Here is a 25162-nt window from a genome sequence, read left to right as displayed (position 1 = left end):
GCTGGTGCATTGCTAGGTGTAACGGTACCCTAATTCTAGTCCTTAAGGTCCACCAAGAGGTCATGTTTTCATAGTATACCACATGTGATAATGGCATCACCTGCACAAGCAATAATTCCATCACTTATGCAATACTAAGGAAATCCTGAAAACATGACCTGTTGGTGAGCCTTGAGGACTGGAGTTGGGAAACGCTGCTTCAGTCAATGCTCTCTGTTTCTTGACATAAAGCTAAGCTCAAATGTAATTAAGTAATTTAAGTTAATATATTGTGATTAGATTTGACTTGAAGTTTATTTTTACTATTGGAGAAAGATGGTAAGGAGACTAGCAAGACAGAGAGCTGGTTTTTGAGATTAAGACTGAAAGGCATTGAGCAGTATGTAATGTATTATAATACAAGCAAGCTGTAGAAAAAAAAAGTTAAAAGGGTTTTCCATGATTAAAAAAATGGGCTAAGGATGGGAATGTAATATTGGAAGAAACAAAACAGTAATTGTTTGTATAAAATCCTTTTCCTAGAATTCTGTTCTATTGGTGTCCACTGGCAGTCTTTTTTATGCTTGACTGGATGTCTTGTTGACACAAGTGACTATTGCAGTCATTGGAAATGTGGGACGCTGAGTCACCTCTCATGGAGAATCCATGAGTTGGGCTAGTCAAGGAGTCCGAGGTCAAAAGCCATGAGGGTATGTCATTAACAGAGGGAAGAGACAAAGGCGTAGTCAGGTATTGGTCTAAGGTCAAAATACCAGGAAAATAGCGGATCAGAACAAAAGGGTTAAACAGACAGATGGTCAGAATGAGATCCAAGGTCAGACAACAAAAGATCTTCAAGCAAAACACTACACACAGAGAGAACCAAGCACACTTAGCTGAAACTACATCTGGCTGAGGTCTGGGACTATGTAGCTGGGCAATCACCTGAATACTTGAATACAGCCAGCACCTCCCAGTCTCAGATTAGATGGCTGAGTTGTTGATCGAAACACCAACAGCTCAGCACGTACCTGCACCAGACTGGACACATTAAAAACATTCCAGGGAGCTTTCTAAATAGCTGATTTCCCAATAGGAAATTTTTGATGGTGTCTACTCTGGAAGTCCACCTGTTCACTTAAGCACTTGGCAGTGGTTGGATTAGTCAACCTGAGAATCTGTATGCAAGAAGACTAGCTGTGTATACATATGTAATGATAACAGTCATCAATCATACATGATGCATGACTCTGCATGAAAAACACTTGCTTGGCAGTATTGACAAAAACAGGCTGCCAGAGTGGCTTACCAGAAGGCAAACATAGGAATCTAGTTGTGCAAGGACCAAGAAGATTAGATATTGGAGGAAGCATATGCTTCACCATTAGGACTTGTTCACACAAGCAAATTCATTGGTCGAGTGCTCTTTTATTTTTTTGTTATCAGATAACACTTGGACCAATGTCATATTTTGTGGCAGAGCAGATCTGCTATTTTGTTCTCATGCCCATTCAGCATAAGAAAAATATCTCAGCATGTTGATCATGCACATCCGTGCAAGACTATGGGTGTATGTAAAATATTGGACTGCACTTGGATGTCATCTGAGTGCAGTCCAATTTACGTAGACATAGACAATGGAGAAGATGGAGCAATAAAGTTTTCATCTTCACCGCACCCTTGATACGATTCTCTCATGCAAGAGAATGGGATCACACTAAGATGACACTCGGCTCAAACTCTAATTAAGAGTTTGAGCAGAGTATCATTATCATAATTGGCTTTGCTCACATGAGGGAATCAATGCACTTATGACCCCAGCCTGATGGGAATAGTTCAACTTTCAGCTTTTTGCCCAGAATATCACATATTAAAAATTGCTATAGTGTATTTTCTGCCATACACCAATTAAAGCTCCTGAGAATACATTTTCCTATGCGTTTCTTCTTTTTAAGTAACATGCCTTCTTTCTGTATACATTTTCATGTTCCGTAACTTTACTCTATTTTCTCTGCTATAACATAGCTTCATTTTTCTTCTTTCAAAGTTGTTACATGTCCAAGTATAAACTCCTTCACCTTGGAACACGGAAGATGGCGCATCGTCAATGGATCCCACTATGAGTACAAGACAAAAGTTGTCTTTAGCTGTGATCCAGGCTACTTCCGTTTGGGACCAGCATCTATTCAGTGCCTTGCCAATGGAACATGGAGCTGGAGAAACGAGAGACCACACTGCCAAAGTATGTATAGAAGATTATTTAGTGCTGGATGTTGCATAATTACGAAGATATGTAATACATAATTAAGGTTTTTTTTTTTGTTAATGCTTTTTCAAAATATTAGCTATTCAGACGAGTAGTAAGACAAATCTTATCTGAAAAGACTTGTTTGGCGCCGAGCTTCCATTTCGTGTGGGGTTTTCGAGTTTGACAATGTTGTCTTTGAAGCTCGTAGGCTCAATCTGAATTCAATTGCTGACCTTCTTGCCCTTGGGAAGTCCCTAGAAACAGCTTCAACGGTGTCTGCTTCTCAGAAAGTAGCACAAAGCTGTCGAAATGCTCACTCTATATACTGAATATGAAATAGTTACAGTACGTAGATGATTTTTTTTTTTTAAGGCTGTGCTTCTATTGCTCTGGTACTATTCAATAGATCTTTGAAATATTGCTTAGGATAAATTGTGATATTTAATGAAAGATTTTATCATAAAGTACACATTGAATGTTAGATTTTTATGCAGATCATCACATCATTTTGCAACTATCAAATATCAAGGGGTAAATGTGACTAGAGGAAACATATAGTATCAGGATTCATTTTAGCTATCATTGCGATTTTTTTTAAACAAAAAAGTTCTTATATAAAATTCTTTGGCAGTGACACAAATTTGGCTTGGCTAAGCTAATGTATTAAGCCATAAACCAACCCCCTATACTCATAGCAATAATGATGTGATGTCACAGAAAAATGTGCACTGTATCAAACGCACAGCTGAAAGTGGAGCTGCCTAACTCAAGGCTATCTATGGTCTTGTACTATGTTATATGCTGGGTAACAGATGAGCGGATCTATCTAAAGAAGTCAAGTTCGTGTTGAATTTCTTCTATTTTGCTGTTTCATTCAAATTTGAATACTTTGATGTTCGATTTGTGGTTCACAAAAAATCTTGCCCAGTGCCATTTCTCACCCTGCTGAAGCTTTATAGAGCAAGCTAATATAATTTTGTGCTGCCACACGGGCCCCCCATAATGTTCTACGACTATGATATGTAGCGGATTATCGTACCCTGTATAGTGGGGGTCAGTGGGGCTCTCTTTCTTTCTTTTATGTAGAGTGTAAGCTTTTAAGGCAAGCAATGTTTCCTCTCTCCCCATCTGAATTTTGCAAGCAATTACAAGCTTTCCAGTATTGAGATTCACACAAATTTATTTGAAGACAGAAAATTTGAATTTCAAAAGATCCGCTTATCTCTACTTGGGTGTAGCACCATCTTTTTTTAAGAAAAGAATTCAGCTAGGTAACCATGTGGAGTAGAAAATAATTATAAACTTAGTACTTACAATGAAAGCTGCAATATGATTGGCTGCTATGAATGACAAAGAACTGCCCTCTTTTGTTAACCCGTTTCCGACATTGGGAGCAAATGTACGTCGATGTCGGAGTCCCTCCCTTTGATGTGGTCTCCAGCGGTGACCCACATCTTTCCTGGCACATGTCAGCTGTTTTGAATAACTGACATGTGCCCGGAACAGCGGCGGGTGGAATCACGATCCACCCGTGGTTATTAACCCAATAAATGCCGCTGTCAAACTCTGACAGCGGCAATTAACAGGCTCTTCCAGAAATCAGCCCATCGGTGACGACATCATGTGATCGCAGGTCACCGATGGCTTGGAATGACAACCAGAGGTCTCATGCAGACTGATGGTTGTCTGATTTGCTATGAGCGTCAATGGTCGGCGCGCATAGCAAATCAGCAATTCTGCTACATACAGGCGATCTGATCATCGTCTGTATGTAGCAGAGCTGATCGGACAAGTGCAGCTTCTAAGCCTCCTATGGAGACTATTGAAGTATGCAAAAAGTAAAAAAAATGTTTAAAAATATTTTAAAAAATATATAAAAGTTCAAATCACCTCCTTTTGCCCCATTCAAAATAAGGCAATAAAATAAAAATCAAACATACACATATTTGGTATCGCCATGTTCAGAATTGCCCAATCTAGCAATATAATAAAAGTATTAAACTGATCGCTGAATGGTGTATTGAGAAAAAAATTCAAATTGCCAGAAATGCATTTTTTTGCATCATTGTATTAAAATTCAATAACTGGCGATCAAAAAATCCTATCTGCATCAAAATGGTATTATTAAAAATGTCAGTTCAGCAAGCAAAACATAAGCCCTCACCCTACCCAAGATCACGAAAAATGGAGACACTACGGGTATCGAAAAATGGAGCAATGTTTTTAAACAAACTGGAATTCTTCTTCAACACTTACCGTATATACTCGTGTATAAGACGACCCGTGTATAAGCTGACCCCCTAATTTCGTCTCAAAAAACTGGGAAAACTTATTGACTCGTGTATAAGCCAAGGGTGGTGCTGCACAAGGGTTAATGGGGGTCCAAAAAGATGCTCCATAGATAAATACCCCCATAAAATGCTGCAAAAGGGTTAATGGTGGCCCAACAAGATGCTCCAAGGATAAGTACCCCCATATATTGCTGCACAAGGGTTAATGTTGTCTCAAGTAGATGCTCCATACATAAATACCCCCATATGCTGCACAAGGGTTAATGGTGGCTCAAGTAGAAGCGCCATAAAAAAATACCCCCCATATGCTGCACAAGGGTTAATGGTGCCCCAAGTAGATGCTCCATATATAAACATCCCCCATATGCTGCACAAGGGTTAATAGTGGCCCAAGTAGATCCACCATATATAAACACCCCCCGTATGCTGCACAATGGTTAATAGTGGCTCAAGTAGATGCTCCATATATAAACACCCCCATATGCTGCACAAGGGTTAATAGTGACCCAAGTAGATGCTCCATATATAAACACCCCCCATATGCTGCACAAGGGTTAATAGTAGCCCAATTAGATGCTCCATATATAAACACCCCTCATATGCTGCACAAGGGTTAATGGTGGCCCAAGTAGAAGCGCCATAAAAAAATACCCCCCATATGCTGCACAAGGGTTAATGGTGGCCCAAGTAGATGCTCCATATATAAACACCCCCCATATGCTGCACAAGGGTTAATAGTGGCCCAAGTAGATGCTCCATATATAAACACCCCCCATATGCTGCACAAGGGTTAATAGTGGCTCAAGTAGATGCTCCATATATAAACACCCCCATATGCTGCACAAGGGTTAATAGTGGCCCAAGTAGATGCTCCATATATAAACACCCCCCATATGCTGCACAAGGGTTAATAGTAGCCCAATTAGATGCTCCATATATAAACACCCCTCATATGCTGCACAAGGGTTAATGGTGGCCCAAGTAGAAGCGCCATAAAAAAATACCCCCCATATGCTGCACAAGGGTTAATGGTGGCCCAAGTAGATGCTCCATATATAAACACCCCCCATATGCTGCACAAGGGTTAATAGTGGCCCAAGTAGATCCACCATATATAAACACCCCCCCGTATGCTGCACAATGGTTAATAGTGGCTCAAGTAGATGCTCCATATATAAACACCCCCATATGCTGCACAAGGGTTAATAGTGGCCCAAGTAGATGCTCCATATATAAACACCCCCCATATGCTGCACAAGGGTTAATAGTGGCCCAAGTAGATGCTCCATATATAAACACCCCCCATATGCTGCACAAGGGTTAATAGTAGCCCAAGTAGATGCTCCATATATAAACACCCCCCATATGCTGCACAAGGGTTAATAGTGGCCCAAGTAGATGCTCCATATATAAACACCCCCCATATGCTGCACAAGGGTTAATGGTGGCCCAAGTAGATGCTCCATATATAAACACCCCCCATATGCTGCACAAGGGTTAATGGTGGCCCAAGTAGATGCTCCATATATAAACACCCCTCATATGCTGCACAAGGGTTAATGGTGGCCCAAGTAGATGCTCCATATATAAACACCCCTCATATGCTGCACAAGGGTTAATGGTGGCCCAAGTAGATGCTCCATATATAAACACCCCCCATATGCTGCACAAGGGTTAATAGTGGCTCAAGTAGATGCTCCATATATAAACACCCCCATATGCTGCACAAGGGTTAATAGTGGCCCAAGTAGATGCTCCATATATAAACACCCCCCATATGCTGCACAAGGGTTAATAGTAGCCCAATTAGATGCTCCATATATAAACACCCCTCATATGCTGCACAAGGGTTAATGGTGGCCCAAGTAGAAGCGCCATAAAAAAATACCCCCCATATGCTGCACAAGGGTTAATGGTGGCCCAAGTAGATGCTCCATATATAAACACCCCCCATATGCTGCACAAGGGTTAATAGTGGCCCAAGTAGATCCACCATATATAAACACCCCCCCGTATGCTGCACAATGGTTAATAGTGGCTCAAGTAGATGCTCCATATATAAACACCCCCATATGCTGCACAAGGGTTAATAGTGGCCCAAGTAGATGCTCCATATATAAACACCCCCCATATGCTGCACAAGGGTTAATAGTGGCCCAAGTAGATGCTCCATATATAAACACCCCCCATATGCTGCACAAGGGTTAATAGTAGCCCAAGTAGATGCTCCATATATAAACACCCCCCATATGCTGCACAAGGGTTAATAGTGGCCCAAGTAGATGCTCCATATATAAACACCCCCCATATGCTGCACAAGGGTTAATGGTGGCCCAAGTAGATGCTCCATATATAAACACCCCTCATATGCTGCACAAGGGTTAATGGTGGCCCAAGTAGATGCTCCATATATAAACACCCCTCATATGCTGCACAAGGGTTAATAGTGGCCCAAGTAGATGCCCCATATATAAACACCCCCCCATGTGCTGCTGTTGCTGCTGCTATATAAAAAAAAAAAAAACACATATTCACCTCTCCGTCGCTGGGGGCCAGGTGTAGCCGCTGGCTCAGGCCCCCGGCACTGGCTATATTTACCGTTCCCATCGCTGTCTCCGGGTCCTTTGCAGTTACATTAGCAGAGGGCGTGCACGGACTACGTCATCGCACCCTCCGCTTATGTCACAGCCAGAGGACCCGGAGACAGCGATGGAATGGGGAGCAGTAAGTATTGCTCAGCTCCCTGTCTTCCCCATCATACTCACCACCCTCCTGGCACCCGGTCTCTTCAGTCCCTGCTTCTAGCATGATGTCGGTGTCCAAGCTGTTCCTGCATTCAGCGGTCACGTGGTGCAGCTCATTAAATATGCGCATATTCATGAGCTTAATGAGCGGTACCACTTGACCACTGAATGCAGGAACAGCTGGGACACTGAGATCATGGGGGAAGCAGGGGGCTCCCCCACCAACCCCCGTATATGACTCATGTATAAGCCGAGAGGGGGACTTTCAGCCCCAAAAAATGGGCTGAAAATCTAAGCTTATACACAAGTTTATACGGTAAATAAAAATGAACCTAGACATGCTTGTTGTATGTGAACTCATAATGACCTGGAGAATCAAAATTGCGGTCAGTTTTAGCATTTTGTGAACGTGGAGAAAATAAAACCAAAAAACAACTGTGGGATTGCACTTTTTTTTGCAATTTCTCCGCACTTGGATTTTTTTTACCATTGTTGAGTAAATTACATAGTAAAACTAATGGTGTTATTCAAAAGTACAACTCATTATGCAAAAAACAAGCCCTCACATTGCCATTTTGACAAAAAAATTAAAAGTTATGGCTCTGGGAAGAAGGGGAGCAAAAAATGAAAATGCAAAATCAAAAATACTTCTGTTGTTAAGGGGTTAATTTATTGCAGTTTACATTTGATAACCTTTTTTTGATTGTTTTCATATTTTAGTTACATCATGTGGGGAACTTTCTGTACCACCAAATGGAAAGAAAATTGGAACGCAAACCACATTTGGATCAACAGCGATATTCACCTGTGACTCCGGGTACATGCTTGTAGGGTCCGTTGTGCGGGAATGCTTATCTTCTGGACTTTGGAGCGGCACTGAGACAAGATGTTTAGGTATCTTTCACTTCCATTAAACTTTCAGCAATTAATATATTTTTCAAAGATTGTACCTGGAACTTTGGGCGACTGAAGCGACTCCTAGGACTCACATATAGAGAGCATCACTAAAAACACCACTGGATAGCTGGGGGTCTCGTTACAGATCTAGCCGTATAAGCTGTGGAGCTTTTCTAGAGGACAGGGAAGGTCAGAAGAATCCTTTGTGATTTAACCACTGCTACCAGAAGATGGATGCGGCCACAGAATAATATGAGTAAAGGTCTTTCTGGTGTATAATGCTAATAAATAATACACATTTAAATATTAAACATTTTTCAAAACACCTTTATTTTAGCAAAATGTTACGCTTTATCTAGTGAACTCTGACAGGAGTTTAAAGATGGAGACTGCTATCAATCACAACCAGTCCTAGGTTTCAGAGGTCATGCACTAGGACCAGCTGTTCGAAACACACATGAGGTCAGAGCAGAGTCCATTCCTGCTTCTGGAATGCACATTCCTCTGTTCGGTCAACCTGACAGGACACTATGGCTGAAGAGTCACAGACACAGACTATGGCTGGAGTCACACTAGCGATTTTAAAATCGGTCCAATTTTGATGCAGGAGAGTCGGACGAGTCTAATGCAAGTGTCATGCGAGTGTCATGCGTTTTTTATGCGAGTACAATCCGATTTTTCACACCTATCATCCAACTTACATCCAAATGCAGTGTGATTGTTATCAGACTGCAGAGCGATATTTAACAAGCTTTTACATAGAACAATTCATTTACACATCATTTTCAAAGGAAATATTGTTTAAAATATACAGTATGTACTGTATATATATAGTAAGGCAGCGGTAGCACTGTAAGCAGTGAAGAGGCAGTGACCCACAAAGTTCACACATAAAAGTCCAATCCACCAAGTGCCTATAACTTCAGTGCATGTAACTAGTATCCATTTCACCATTTGCAGAAAAATATTATAGGAAAACTTTCATTTTACAGACACTAAACACATCAGTCTTCCTCTGACTAGTTCCCGTGGGTGTCTATCGCCATAGCCAAGACTATTCACACAGCATTACATGTTGCAGGCACTACACATGTTATTCCTGCTCTGACTAGTTCACGTGGGTGTCTTTCACCGCTGCATCACAATCTTTTTACTCACACAGCCGTACACAGTCCAGGATATTATCCAGATCGCAGCAGGGCACCATATCCACCTGTTTTGCCATCGTTACACACGCCAGTCTTCTTTCGGGCACAGGACATCCACCTCCAGTTCACCTCCGGGCACAGGACTGTCCACATCCAAGACCAGTCACTGTGGACAACTTGCATCTCCGGGTTGCCAGGCTTAACTCTAGCCCTGACACACCTGAGACTCACTAAGCACTCACTCTGAACTGAACTAACCCTTTCCTGCAGGGATTTTATCACAGAAACCTAAACCTGGGTGTGGAATGGAACAGACTGCACAAACTACAATCTGCAGTCTGCTTCAAACACAACATTCAGAGCAGGTTTTCCGTACCTCTGTCTTGGACACTAACATGTCCAAGACTAACACTTACTTTTATTATTAGTCTGCATTGCAGTCACAGCTATGCCCATGACTGCCATGCACACTTATGGCCTTCATACACCTCTGTGCATATTCTGGGGAGACTAAACTGAGACCCCGACCTGTGACATCAGTCACTGCTTCCCCATTGTATTCCCAGATACGCCTGTGACCGCAATGCATCCTCATAGCCTCAATACACCTCCATGCGTATCCTGGGGAGAAAAAACAGTGCCCCTTAGATGTAACAGGGGTCACTGCCTCACAATATATATATACACGTGACTTACCCTGGCCACCTTATATGGTCCATAGCCACGCCCACCGGGTATCATGGCTATGACCTCATCACAGGTCCGACAAGCATTCTTTACTATGGCGTTCTAGCCACACCCCTGGGTGGATTTGTAGATAGCTCTCCCTAACCCATTGGCACGAAACCTCAGCAGTATCACTGCTGGTCAACACATACACAGGTCTTCATCTCAAGGCCACCCACCTTGAGATACATTACGATCATTCAGCATCCTACAGCTATCAGGGCACTGGAAATGCTATACGCCTGTCCTGGGACACCCACACAGCACCCCCTAGCGGACACAGTTGTCACTACACCACATAATATATATATATATATATATATACACTCACTGGCCACTTTATTAGGTACACCTGTCCAACTGTGTGTTAAGACTTAATTTCTAATCAGCCAATCACATGGCGGCAACTCAGTGCATTTAGGCATGTAGACATGGTCAAGACAATCTCCTGCAGTTCAAACCGAGCATCAGTATGGGGAAGAAAGGTGATTTGAGTGCCTTTGAACGTGGCATGATTGTTGGTGCAAGAAGGGCTGGTCTGAGTATTTCAGAAACTGCTGATCTACTGGGATTTTCACGCACAACCATCTCTAGGGTTTACAGAGAATGGTCCGAAAAAGAAAAAAAATCCAGTGAGCGGCAGTTCTGTGGCCGGAAATGCCTTGTTGATGCCAGAGGTCAGAGGAGAATGGGCAGACTGGTTCGAGCTGATAGAAAGGCAACAGTGACTCAAATTGCCACCCGTTACAACCAAGGTAGGCAGAAGAGCATCTCTGAACGCACAGTGCGTCGAACTTTGAGGCAGATGGGCTACAGCAGCAGAAGACCACACTGGGTACCACTCCTCTCAGCTAAGAACAGGAAACTGAGGCTACAATTTGCACAAGCTCATCAAAATTGGACAGTAGAAGATTGGAAAAACTTTGCCTGGTCTGATGAGTCTCGATTTCTGCTGCGACATTCGGATGGTAGGGTCAGAATTTGGCGTAAACAACATGAAAGCATGGATCCATCCTGCCTTGTATCAACGGTTCAGGCTGGTGGTGGTGGTGTCATGGTGTGGGGAATTTTTTCTTGGCACTCTTTGGGCCCCTTGGTACCAATTGAGCATCGTTGCAACGCCACAGCCTACCTGAGTATTGTTGCTGACCATGTCCATCCCTTTATGACCACAATGTACCCAACATCTGATGGCTACTTTCAGCAGGATAATGCGCCATGTCATAAAGCTCGAATCATCTCAGATTGGTTTCTTGAACATGACAATGAGTTCACTGTACTCAAATGGCCTCCTCAGTCACCAGATCTCAATCCAATAGAGCATCTTTGGGATGTGGTGGAACGGGAGATTCGCATCAGGGATGTGCAGCCGACAAATCTGCGCCAACTGTGTGATGCCATCATGTCAATATGGTCCAAAATCTCTGAGGAATGCTTCCAGCACCTTGTTGAATCTCTGCCATGAAGAATTGAGGCAGTTCTGAAGGCAAAAGGGGGTCCAACCCGTTACTAGCAATGGTGTACCTAATAAAGTGGCCAGTGAGTGTATATATACACATATACATATACCGTATATATACTGTGTGTATATATATATATATATATGTGTATATATATATATATATATACACTCACTGGCCACTTTATTAGGTACACCATGCTAGTAAGGGGTTGGACCCCCTTTTGCCTTCAGAACTGCCTCAATTCTTCGTGGCAGAGATTCAACAAGGTGCTGGAAGCATTCCTCAGAGATTTTGGACCATATTGACATGATGGCATCACACAGTTGGCGCAGATTTGTCGGCTGCACATCCCTGATGCGAATCTCCCGTTCCACCACATCCCAAAGATGCTCTATTGGATTGAGATCTGGTGACTGAGGAGGCCATTTGAGTACAGTAAACTCATTGTCATGTTCAAGAAACCAATCTGAGATGATTCGAGCTTTATGACATGGCGCATTATCCTGCTGAAAGTAGCCATCAGATGTTGGGTACATTGTGGTCATAAAGGGATGGACATGGTCAGCAACAATACTCAGGTAGGCTGTGGCGTTGCAACGATGCTCAATTGGTACCAAGGGGCCCAAAGAGTGCCCAGAAAAAATTCCCCACACCATGACACCACCACCACCAGCCTGAACCGTTGATACAAGGCAGGATGGATCCATGCTTTCATGTTGTTTACGCCAAATTCTGACCCTACCATCCGAATGTCGCAGCAGAAATCGAGACTCATCAGACCAGGCAACGTTTTTCCAATCTTCTACTGTCCAATTTCGATGAGCTTGTGCAAATTGTAGCCTCAGTTTCCTGTTCTTAGCTGAGAGGAGTGGTACCCAGTGTGGTCTTCTGCTGCTGTAGCCCATCTGCCTCAAAGTTCGACGCACTGTGCGTTCAGAGATGCTCTTCTGCCTACCTTGGTTGTAACGGGTGGCAATTTGAGTCACTGTTGCCTTTCTATCAGCTCGAACCAGTCTGCCCATTCTCCTCTGACCTCTGGCATCAACATGGCATTTCCGGCCACAGAACTGCCGCTCACTGGATTTTTTTTCTTTTTCGGACCATTCTCTGTAAACCCTAGAGATGGTTGTGCGTGAAAATCCCAGTAGATCAGCAGTTTCTGAAATTCTCAGACCAGCCCTTCTTGCACCAACAATCATGCCACGTTCAAAGGCACTCAAATCACCTTTCTTCCCCATACTGATGCTCGGTTTGAACTGCAGGAGATTGTCTTGACCATGTCTACATGCCTAAATGCACTGAGTTGCCGCCATGTGATTGGCTGATTAGAAATTAAGTCTTAACACACAGTTGGACAGGTGTACCTAATAAAGTGGCCAGTGAGTGTATATATATAATTATATGATAGATAGATAGATAGATTAAAAGCCGGCAATTCATGTGCCGCGTACAATAAAATCAGACTGACAGGTTAGAATAGATTAGATAGAATAGATATATATACACATAGAATATATAGATATATAAATGTCAGTGACACACACACATAAATATGCATTTATATTACATAGATAGATACAAGAAAAGCCAGCAATTCATGTGCCATGTACTGTAAAATCACAGCAGAAGCCGACAGAATAGAAAAGATGGATTACATACGATAAATACATATAAAACAGATAGATATATAGATGTCAGTGACATATATATATACAGTATATTGCATATATAGATAGAAGCAAAGATGGAAATTTGGCAGCCATGTAGTGTACAATCACTACAAGAGCCCACAGTATAGAAGAGATGGATTGCATACAGCGAGTACAGAAAGTATTCAGACCTCTTTAACTTTCTCACTCTTTGTTTCATTGCAGTCATTTGTTAAATTCTAAGGCTGAGTTCACACGTGGCGTTTTTTTCGCGTTTCCGCGGCGGTTTTAACCGCGCGATTTTGCCACGAAAACGCGAAAAATAAGCATCCCATGCATTCCTATGGGATTCCGCAATGCTGTACTAATGCTGCGGTTTTTACCGCGGCGGAATCGCTTCGCGGTAAAAACCGCAGCATGCTCATTTGCGGAATCGCGGCGATCCCGCACCCATAGGAATGCATTGTTCCGCTTACTTCTCGCATGTGGCTGTGCACACCATGCGGAAATTAAGCAGAACATTTGCGGATGGTACCCACGGTCCGGAGGAGAGGAGACTGTCCTCCCTGCTTTGGGTACCATATCCCTGTAAAAAATAGAATTTAAAATAAAAAATATTGTTATTCTTACCTTCCGACGTCCTGCGCAGTCTTTCCGCTTCTCTTCACGCTCTTGTTCCCAGTAGTCCTTTGCGAAAATGCCCGCGATGGCGTCCGTTCTCGCGGGATCGCGAAGTCTCGCGGTCATTCGCGCGACGTCATCGCGAATTACCGCGAGACGTCGCGATCCCGCGAGAACGGACGTCATCGCGGGCATTTTCGCAAAGGATTACTGGGAACGCCTGCGCAGGACGTCGGAAGGTAAGAATAACACTATTTTTTATCTTTTTTTTTACATTCTATCTTTTACTACTGATGCTGCATAGGTGGCCTCAGTAGTAAAAAGTTGCTCACACTTGTCAAACACTATGTTTGACGAGTGTGACCAACCTGTCAATCAGTTCTCCAAGCGATGCTACAGAACTAGTTTTTCCGCGGGAAAATTGCGGGAATTTAAAATGCGATTTTCCCGCGGACTGGAATTCCGGAATTCTCGCGGTAATTTCCGCGAGAGTTCCGGTACGTGTGCACTTAGCCTAAAAGTTCATTTTTTTTCTCATTAATGTACACTCTGCACCCCATCTTGACTGAAAAAAAACTGAAATGTAGAAATTTTTGCCAATTTATTAAAAAAGAAAAACTGAAATATCACATGGTCATAAGTATCCAGACCCTTTGCTCAGTATTGAGTAGAAGCACCTTTTTGAGCTAGTACAGCCATGAGTCTTCTTGGGAATGATGCAACAAGTTTTTCACACCTGCATTTGGGGATCCTCTGCCATTCTTCCTTGCAGATCCTCACCAGTTCCATCAGATTGGATGGTGAACGTTGGTGGACAGCCATTTTCAGGTCTCTCCAGAGATGCTCAATTGGGTTTAGGTCAGAGCTCTGGCTGGGCCAGTCAAGAATGGTCACAGAGTTGTTCTGAAGCCACTCCTTTGTAATTTTAGCTGTGTGCTTAGGGTCACTGTCTTGTTGGAAGGTGAACCTTTGGCCAAGTCTGAGGTACAGAGCACTATGGAGGAGGTTTTCATCCAGGATATCTCTGAAATTTGCCGCCTTCATGTTTCCTTCAATTGAAACCAGTCGTCCTGTCCCTGCAGCTTAAAAACACCCCCTTAGCATGATGCTGCCACCACCATGTTTCACTGTTGGGATTATATTGGGCAAGTGATGAGCAGTGCCTGGATTTCTCCACACATACTGCTTACATTTATCACCAAAAAGTTCTGTCTTCATCTCATCAGACCAGAGAATCTTATTTTTTCATAGACTGGGAGCCCTTCATGTGTGTTTTTTTTAGCAAACTCTATGGAGACTTTCATATATCTGGCACTGAGTAGAGGCTTCCGTCAGGCCACTCTGCCATAAAGGCCTGACTGTGATAGTTGACTTTGTGGAACTTTCTCCCATCTCCCTACTGCATCTGTGGAGCTCAGCCACAGTGATTTTGGGGTTCTTCTTTACCTCTCTCACCAAGGCTCTTCTCCCACGATTGCTCAGTTTGACTGGACGGGCAGGTCTAGGAAGACTTCTGTTGGTTCCAAATTTCTTCCATGTAAGGATTATGGAGGCCACTGTGCTCTTAGGAACCTTGAGTACTGCATAAATTCTTTTGCAACCTTGGCCAGATCTGTGCCTTGCCACAATTCTCTCTTAGCTCCTTGGCCAGTTCCTTTGACCTCATGATTCTCATTTGGTCTGACATGCACTGTGAGCTGTGAGGTCTTATATAGACAGGTGTGCGCCTTTACAAATCAAGTCCTATCAGTTTAATTAAACACAGCTGGACTCCAATGAAGGAGTAGAACCATCTCAAGGAGGATCACAAGGAAATTGACAGCATGTGACTTAAATATGAGTATCTGAGCAAAGGGTCTGAATACTTATGACTATGGGATATTTCAGTATTTTTTTTAATAAATTTGCAAAAATTTCTACAATTCTGCTTTTTCAGCCAAGATGGGGTGCAGAGTGTACATTAATGATAAATAATGAACTTTTTTTGAATTTATCAAATGGCTGCAATGAAATAGAGTGAAAAATTAAAGGGGTTTGAATACTTTCTGTACCCACTGTGTATATATATATATATATATATATATGTGTGTGTCACTGAAATCTATATATCTATGTATTCTATGTCTATATATCTTTTCTATCTATTCTATTCTAACCTGTCAGCATGATTTTACTGTACCCGGCATATGAATTGCCGGGTTTTCAAATACGATTGGTATGTAAAAATCGAACAGCACTCGCATGGTCTGAGTGCTGTGTGACTTTTTTATCGCACCCATTGACTTCTATTACGGGGTGCATTCCAATTTCTGATTACAATCGCAGCATGCTGTGACTTTTTTCCAGTCCGATCGTGATCCGATCCAAGCTGGCAAAAAAAAAAAAGCAGATGAACACACAATCATAGAATAACATTGGTCCGAATTCGATCCAATTTTTTATCGGATTGCATTTGTCCGATTTCATCACAAGTTGGAATGCGCACAAGGTGTTTACCTTTATTTAGCGGTCTTGGAATGAACATATCGCAGTCAGCCTGACAGTTTTAGTGCGCCTGTCTTGCGCTTTACGATGCCCGTCCTTTTGCATGTCCTCCGAAATCTTGGATGGGCCACACAATGAGATAGAGGGCAGTTGCCATATTTGAAGTCCTGACAGAGTGCACTAGATAAATCATACCAGCTTAACATTTAATATCTAAATGTATTTTATGTATTGTATTTATTGATGCTATTAAATATCCTAGAAGAGTCTTTTAAATTTGTGGCTAGCTGGACCTGTTTTTAAGGTAATGCACTTCTATTATAGCCAAATGAAGAAACTCAATAAGTGATAATAGGCATTCCCATGAATTTACCGACATAGAAGAGGGTTATAAAAGGAAATTAGAGACTAGTCATTCTAACCTTACAATTAGACTAGGATGAAGGACAGAAAAACATTTCAACATATTTTTGTTTTTTAATATTTTTTTTTTACATTAATGGCATTCATACGCCTTCAGTAATTGTTTTTTTATTTACCTCCATTTACATGCATGCCCATCTCATAGCCAAACTTATATGTGTTTTTAAAGGTGCAGAGGGCAATAAGCACCTGCCAGATCCAGTACTATGATTATTTGCTTATTTTCAACATGCCAAACCCTTCTTTCAAGTATCTGTCATCTTGGTTTGAATTGGAATACTCTTGTATACTTGGGAAATTGGTGAATTTGGCTGACATGTACCTTTTATTTTTCACATTGCAGCTGGTCACTGTGGAACGCCTGAATTAATTGTGAATGGACAAGTGATTGGGGAGAATTATGGCTACAGAGATACTGTTGTGTATCAGTGCAATGCTGGTTTTCGCTTGATTGGGTCATCAGTAAGGATTTGCCAACAAGATCACAACTGGTCCGGTCAATTGCCATCCTGTGTGCGTAAGTAAACATCTTGTGACTTCATTGATGTTTTTCTTGCGATTCCATGGGTTGAAATACCGTTACTTTGTCACTGGAAATGTGGTAATATACGGCATACTGGGGTACAGTTGTCATCAGGAGATTGTCCACCATGACAGTATTTTTTTTCTCCTTCATTATATTGTCAGCTTGAAGGGAATTATATTTTTGAGGGATACAATAGTTTTCCATAAGTAGGTAAAAGATTGTCTAGGCTTGGGACACAAGTCTACAGGCAATCTGCAGACTTGTGAATCCTCACTTTGTGCACATTGCGTGCTGTCAGGATTCTTTAGTGCCGACACCATGAAGAGCACTCTGTCGCATGACCACAAGTATGTAAATTTGCATAATAGAGTTCACCTGCCGACTAGACATGTGTGGCCTCTCTCAATAAAAGTGAATTGAGTGAGGTTGGACACATCCTATCGGAATGTGGCCGGAAGTATGCGAATCGCATCACCTGACTCCTAGCTTCTTGCTCTGACACCAGAGAATTTTGACAGCGTGTACTGTGAACATTGTGATGATTCACAAGTTGCATAAAATGACTGCAGATTCCATCACCAAGTTTGGACAACCTCTTTAAATCAGCGCTGCAACCAGAGGCACAACTACTAAAGTGCTACCATGGTCGTGAGCCTAGGAGGTTGTCCAAAAAGGTCCCTTTGGTCCACATGAAAAAAATAATACTATTCAAAATCTTTTGATAGTTAGGGGAACTGAAATATTGCACTGGGATATAATTCAGACCCCCACAGATCATAAAGTAATAACATATCCTGTGAATCTTGCCATTTTTTATGAGATGGAAATAAAAGATTAAGTCATTAACAGATTTAAAATGTGTTTCTAGTGTTACAAAAAGGCAGCATATTATGGTGTTCTCGTTACAATACTCGCATTCTTTGCCTTCCCCTTGTTTGGAGGTCACTGATCGCTTTTGTTGATGATACTGCTGCTCCACACTCACAGAAAAGCTCTTCTTCCTCTTTGCTCTGCCGACAAGGTGTGACTGCCAACGTCATGCTGATTGACAGCCATCTTCCTACTGTTATGCAGAGGGGATTCGTCTGTCAATCAATATGACATCAGTAGTCATACCCCATCAACAGAGAAAGGAAGAAAGGAAGAGAAGCCGCTTCTTTGTCGACACAGCCAGAGAATTGCTGGAGGGAGCGGTCGGTGCAGATCTCTGTGCCAGCAGAGATCTGCACTGGGCAGAAAAGGCAGGTAGTTAGCAACTACCCGCCTGTTAGTTGTTAGGCTTATAGTAAATAATCAATATTGTGCTGGATAACCCATTTAATTAACAAATGCAAGCCTGACATGCAAAGGCGAGGAGACTTTCAAACCTTGAACTCAGTGTCAGCAAATTGAGATTTTGGTTTTAACTTTTATCCAAAGTCATGTGGCAAGGCTCGTTAGAGAGTCGATATTGACTTTTAAGATTGCTACTTCCAGTAGGTGGCACTAAAGTTCTAGTCTACTTCCTCTCTGAAGAGACAATTTGCATATTTCCCAGATGAGGATTGCAAAGCTTGAAAGTCTCCTCACCTTGGCATGTCAGGTTTGACATGTTACTCACCCCAACAATAAAAGTTACTCTTTGGATACCGCTCTGATGCCTCTCACGCAACCAAACCAGATATCACACTTTGCACTGATGAGGGGCAGTACACCGAAACACAGTGTCTGCAAATTAAGATTTCGGTTTTGGCTTTTTTCCGAAGTCATGTAGGAAGGCTTATTAGAGTCAATATTGACTTTTAGGATTGCAATTTCCAATACGTGGTACTAGAGTTCTAGTCCTCTTCATCATTTTTTTCCGCCTGCACAGTCTGGCTCCAGACAGAATGAGGCAGCTAGTGGTGAGGGATGTGTATGGCACCTGGAGAGGTACCGGGGTAGGAGTGCGGCCGAAATCGCACATGTGCATAGCACCATCCGGCGCCATTTTACTCAAGACACACTTGCAATGTGTCTTCAGCAATATGGTGCTGGACAGCCCTATGGTCATGCGCGTACTCCGGCACCAGACTCCTCCTCCGGCCTCCAGCAGAACATGACAACGCTGGAGCACAGGAAAGAAGGGTGAGTATAAATGCTCTTTTTTTCGTATGTGTGCAGCATAATAGGGGTGAGGGGGACCATGCTTACCAGGATAGGGGGTGAGTGGACCATACATACCAGGAAAGGGGGGGTGAGGGGACCACGCATACCAGTATTGGGGGGTGAGGGGTAGCATGCATAACAGGATAGGGGTGTGGGGGGACCATGCATACCAGGATAGGGGAGTGAGGGGGACCATGCATACCATGAAAGGGGGTGAGGAGGACCATGCATACCATGAAAGGGGGTGAGGGGACCATGCATACCACGAAAGGGGGGTGAGGGGACCATGCATACCATGAAAAGGGGGTGATGGGACTATGCATACCACGAAAGGGGGGTGAGGAGACCATGCATACCATGAAAGGGGGGTGAGGGGACAATGCATACCACGGAAGAGGAGTGAGGGGACCATGCATACCATGAAATGGGGGTGAGGGGACCATGCATACCACGAAAGGGGGGTGAGAGGACCATGCATACCATGAAAGGAGGTGAGGAGACCATGCATATCACAAAAGGCAGGTGAGGGGGACCATGCATACCACGAAAGGGGGGTGAGGGGACATTGCATACCACGAAAGGGGGGTGAGGGGACCATGTATACCATGAAAGGAGGGTGAGGGGACCATGCATACCACGAAAGGGGGTGAGGGGACCATGCATACCACGAAAGGGGGGTGAGGGGACCATGCATACCACAAAAGGAGGGTGAGGGGACCATGCATACCATGAAAGGGGGATGAGGGGACCATGCATACCACAAAAGGAGGGTGAGGCGACCATACATACCACAAAAGGGGGGTGAGGGGACCATGCAGACTGCGAAAGGGGAGTGAGGGGACCATGCATATCAGGATAGGCAAGGTGAGAGGACCATGCATACCAGGATAGGTGGGTGAGCGGACCATACATACCAGGAAAAGGGGGGTGAGGGGACCACGCATACCAGTATTGGGGGATGAGGGGTAGCATGCATAACAGGATAGGGGTGTGAGGGGACCATGCATACCAGGATAGGGGAGTGAGGGGGACCATGCATACCATGAAAGAGGGTGAGGAGGACCATGCATACCATGAAAGGGGGGTGAGGGGACCATGCATACCACGAAAGGGGGGTGAGGGGACCATGCATACCGTGAAAGGGGGGTGACGGGACTATGCATACCACGAAAGGGGGGTGAGGAGACCATGCATACCACGAAAGGGGGGTGAGGGGACCATGCATACCACGAAAGAGGAGTGAGGGGACCATGCATACCATGAAAGGGGGTGAGGGGACCATGCATACCACGAAAGGGGGGTGAGAGGACCATGCATACCATGAAAGGAGGTGAGGGGACCATGCATATCACAAAAGGCAGGTGAGGGGGACCATGCATACCACGAAAGGGGGTGAGGGGACATTGCATACCACGAAAGGGGGGTGAGGGGACCATGTATACCATGAAAGGAGGGTGAGGGGACCATGCATACCACGAAAGGGGGTGAGGGGACCATGCATACCACGAAAGGGGGGTGAGGGGACCATGCATACCACAAAAGGAGGGTGAGGGGACCATGCATACCATGAAAGGGGGATGAGGGGACCATGCATACCACAAAAGGAGGGTGAGGCGACCATACTTACCACAAAAGGGGGGTGAGGGGACCATGCAGACCGCGAAAGGGGAGTGAGGGGATCATGCATATCAGGATAGGCAAGGTGAGAGGACCATGCATACCAGGATAGGTGGGTGAGCGGACCATGCATACCAGGATTGAGGGGTGAGGGACCATGCATACCAGGATGAGGAACAGGGTGCCATGCTTACTAGGATTGGGAGGGTCCATGCACACCAGGATGAGGAATAGGGTACCATGCATACCAGGATAGTGATGAGGGGTTCCATGCACACCAGGATAGGAGGGGGGCAGCACATACCAGGATGGGAGACCATGTACCAATAAAAATGCTCGCCACCTGGGTGTAGAGTTCAAAGCTACTATATATATATATATATATATATATATATATATATATTATATATACACTGTATGTAAATGTAGTTCACAATATTACAACATTTAGCCACCAGGAAAATGCAGCAAGTTGTCTGAAAAGATATGAGGATGCTCTAATATCAAATCTTAACATAACGCATCCTATCTATTGTGCCATGATATGTTTATCAATGCTTAGATCCATGCACACTGCCACGTTGCATGATTACAAATGAGAAGGAGTGACCAGAATTCAGAGCAAACGGCATGAAAAATTTGAAACAGCATGAAACATATCCGCAGCCCCACAGCGAGCATCGGGGACTCATTTGATTGTCCTATCTTGCCCTTGATGTATGTACAGTATCTCTTCTTTTTCAGATCATAAAACTGTCACCTGCTCTATAATTTAGACTTGGTCTGTTTATCAAGGTGCATTTCTAGGTCTGCTGCTTCCCGGTATCGTGCGCCGAGGAACTGTCTGCAAAAATCCTCTTAATAATGTTTGTCAACGGAGAAATAATTATGATCTATCTGAAGCCGTTTTCTTTCCGTCCGGCACCTATTAGAATAATATATGATTATGTTGCAATGTAAGGTGTTAGGATGCAGAAGATCTACTGTATCTGGATGCAGAATTGTCAGTTGAGCAGATAATCAGTTTTGCATTTTATTTGGACTACTCTTGAGATATTCAGCTACTACAGTACAACAGCTGTCTCATGAAAGTATTCATGAGGACAGATTCTGAGAAGGCCATTCACCCAATAAATCTGCACTGACACTGATCGCTGTCAGCCAAAAAAAAAAATTCTTAACACTGTTTGTCCTGTATTTCAGTGAGCTCAAATGTGCATAAAGTAAAAATAAAGAAATAATAAAAAAATGAGAAATATAAAATCAAACAGTGAAAGTTCAGTAAAAAAAATAGATAAATAAGAAATAAATAATTATAAATAACTAAGATTTTAAAGCTATGTGCAAACGTCCGGAATTCCCATGGAAATTTCAGCTGGAATTCTGCAATTCCATGCGCCGGGAAGTACGCGAGAAATCCGCATTTGTAATTCCCACGTATTTCCCGCGAAAAAATAGCGTTTTTCAAGCGTAATTAGCTTGCGGAATACTAGCATTTTCCAAGTGATCTGTAGCATTGCTTGGAAAACTGATTGACAGGTTGGTCACACTTGTGAAACACAGTGCTTGACAAGTGTGACAAACTTTTTACTATTGAGGCTGCCTATGCAGCGTCAGTAGTAAAAAGACATAAAGTTTAAAATAATTTAAAAAAAATAAAAAATCGTGATCTTCTTACTTTCCGGCGTCCCATGCAGCGTTCCCGATCCTCGCGATGCTCCTGGCAAGTCCCGTTCCCAGGGATGCCTTGCGACAGTGACCTTTGATGACGTTGTGGTCTCTCGATACCGTAGCGGTCTCGTGAGACCGTGACATCATCAAAGGTCATTGTCACAAGACGTCCCTGGGAACGGGAGTTGCCGGGAGCATCGCTTAGATCGGGAATGCTGCGTGGGACGCCGGAAGGTGAGAAGATCGTGATTTTTTTTATTTTAATTCTATTTTTTTACAGGGATATGGTACTCTGAGCCTGGAGGAGAATCTCCTCCAGACCCTGGGTACCATCCACACATTTTCCGCTTACTTTGCGCATGGTGGGCATAGCCACATGCGGAAAGTAAGTGGAACAATGCATTCCTATGTGTGTAATTCCCGCCATTCCACACAAAGAATGTGCATGCTGCGTATTTTTCCGTGATGCGATTCCGCCATGAAAAAATACGCAGCATTAGCACAGCATGTGCGAAATGCCATAGGATTGCATAGGATGCTTTTTTTGCGTTTTCGCGGCAAAATCGCGCGTTTAAAAACGCAGCGAAAGCGCAAAAAAATGCTACGTGTGCACACAGCCTCAAAAGAAAAAAATAATACTATATAACGACCACCACTTTCCTTGTCATGTGTTCTACTAGAGCAAATGGACTTGTTATTGGGGGCCTTCACTTATCACTTAAGTTCTGCCTATTAAGGAGTCACTGTTGCCTTGGAATATCTGCTGCCGGTCTATAGTCAGCTATTAAATGGTTGACATGCAAGACTATATTTACCCTGTAAGATACTCCCAGGAATAGCCTCCGTTGGCTCCACCAGCTGATAATGGAGAGTTTGTGGAACTAGATCTGAGACGATCAGTTGATCACCTCGATGAATTCAACTTAAAATGGAATTATCAGAATCTGATCAGTTTGCAACTTATGTATATATTGAAAATCATGTGAAAAGGTTTTCCAGGGCCAGAAAAACATGGCTACTTTTGTGTAGAACTGCACCACACCTGTCCAAAGGTTAGTAACATAGTAAGATAGTAACATAGTTAGTAAGGCCGAAAAAAGACATTAGTCCATCCAGTTCAGCCTATAAAATTCTGTCAGAATAATTCCCCAGATCTACGTCCATCTAAAGACCCTAGCAATAACTGTAAGATTGTCATGTCCGCCATGTCTGTCATGTCCGCCATGTCTGTTATGCCACAAGTTGCCTGGAGCAGTGTGCACGTGCGCCTTACCTCATGGCTGCACACTGTTGCTAGGTAACCATCCGTCTCTGTCTGACTCTGCATTCCGCTGTATTCCTGGAAACCCCTGATCATGTGACCTTTCCTATGTTCCAGCCCTGCTCTGGCTCTGCAATCCGCTGTATTCCTGGAACTCCTGATCATGTGACCTGCTCTATGGTCCTACCCAGGCTGTTCTAGCAATGCTCTCTATGATCCTGGAGGATCTGAACCCAAAGTCCCTCCCTGGTCTTGACCCGGAAGTACTGGTGCTATGGTGCTATATCAGACCGCCCCTCCCTATGGTCAAGGCCTGAGTATTGTGTTGCTTCCCTGCATGGCTGCTTGGTCTGCTAGGTCGCTCCCTCTATTCTGTGCCCCTGCACTCTGCCCTGTCGTGTGTCTATGCACACGCTCTGTGCTTGTACTCTGCCTCTTGTCTCATGCCATGTCTTGCGTTGTTTCTCGTGCCATGTTTGTCCTTGCCTTGCTTTGCCTTGTAGTACTTCCGCTGTTCTTTGCCTTAGCCTTTTTCGCCATGTCTGGTCTTTGCTATTATGAGCCTTGTAGTACTTCTCATGTTTCTTGTCTCTGCCTGGTTTTCCGTACTCTGCCCTTTGGTGCTCTCTTGCACATTTCCATGTCTAGTCCCAAAGGCTCTGCCTTGGCCCGGCTCTGGCCTATGCTCCGCTTCTAGACTCTGTCCTATCGTGCTCTCTTGCACATTTCCATGCTAGTCCCAAGGCTCTGCCTTGGCCCGGCTCTGGGCTTTGGCCTATGCTCTGCTGCTAGTTCTATGTCTCGTTTCCTGGCTAGTCCCAAGGCTCAGCCTTGGCCCGGCTCTGGGCTTCGGCCTATGCTCCGCTGCTAGCTCTGTTCTCTCTCTGACCTGGCTCTGTGTTTCTGTCTACGTTCCGCTCCATGTTTCGTACCTAGTCTTGCCTTGTTTCTCATCTAGTCTTGCCTTGTTTCTCGCTTTGCCTTGCCTTGTTTCTTTGTGTGCCCTTTGCATGCGCCTGGCCTTCCTAGCCTCCTACTTGTGCCTCAGCCATGCCCGACCTAGCCGTGCCCACCTGCTTGCACCTCAGCCGTGCTCGTTGGTCAGTGACAGCTGTGTCGCCTGCTATGCCCCAGTCGGGTTCGCTGGAGTCTTACCCGCCTGTTTTTGCTGCAGCCCGTCCAGCTAGCCAGTGCCCCGGCCGTGCTCTCTGTGCTTCCTTGCACTCATGCTGTCTCTGCACTGTGCTCTCCGTGCGTTTCTTAGCACGTGCAGGCCCTTGCCTGCCC

The 25162-nt window shown here is 43.9% G+C and overlaps 1 protein-coding gene across 8 annotated transcripts in view; it reads left to right on the top strand.

The window, feature by feature from the left end:
• The window catches only part of CSMD3 (CUB and Sushi multiple domains 3), a 1871449-nt gene that overhangs the window by 1702593 nt on the left and 143694 nt on the right, over window positions 1–25162 (top strand). For all 8 annotated transcript variants that reach the window (XM_073590214.1, XM_073590213.1, XM_073590210.1 and 5 more), the window contains 3 exons: window positions 2027–2221; window positions 7983–8156; window positions 17017–17190. In XM_073590214.1, coding sequence (XP_073446315.1) covers window positions 2027–2221; window positions 7983–8156; window positions 17017–17190 — 543 coding nt within the window. The remainder of the gene's footprint in view (window positions 1–2026; window positions 2222–7982; window positions 8157–17016; window positions 17191–25162) is intronic.

This window comes from Dendrobates tinctorius, unplaced genomic scaffold (assembly GCF_039654945.1).
Source record: "Dendrobates tinctorius isolate UK_male_01 unplaced genomic scaffold, ASM3965494v1 ptg000116l, whole genome shotgun sequence".
Taxonomy (NCBI): domain Eukaryota; kingdom Metazoa; phylum Chordata; class Amphibia; order Anura; family Dendrobatidae; genus Dendrobates; species Dendrobates tinctorius.
This window is presented reverse-complemented; position numbering and strand designations above follow the sequence as displayed.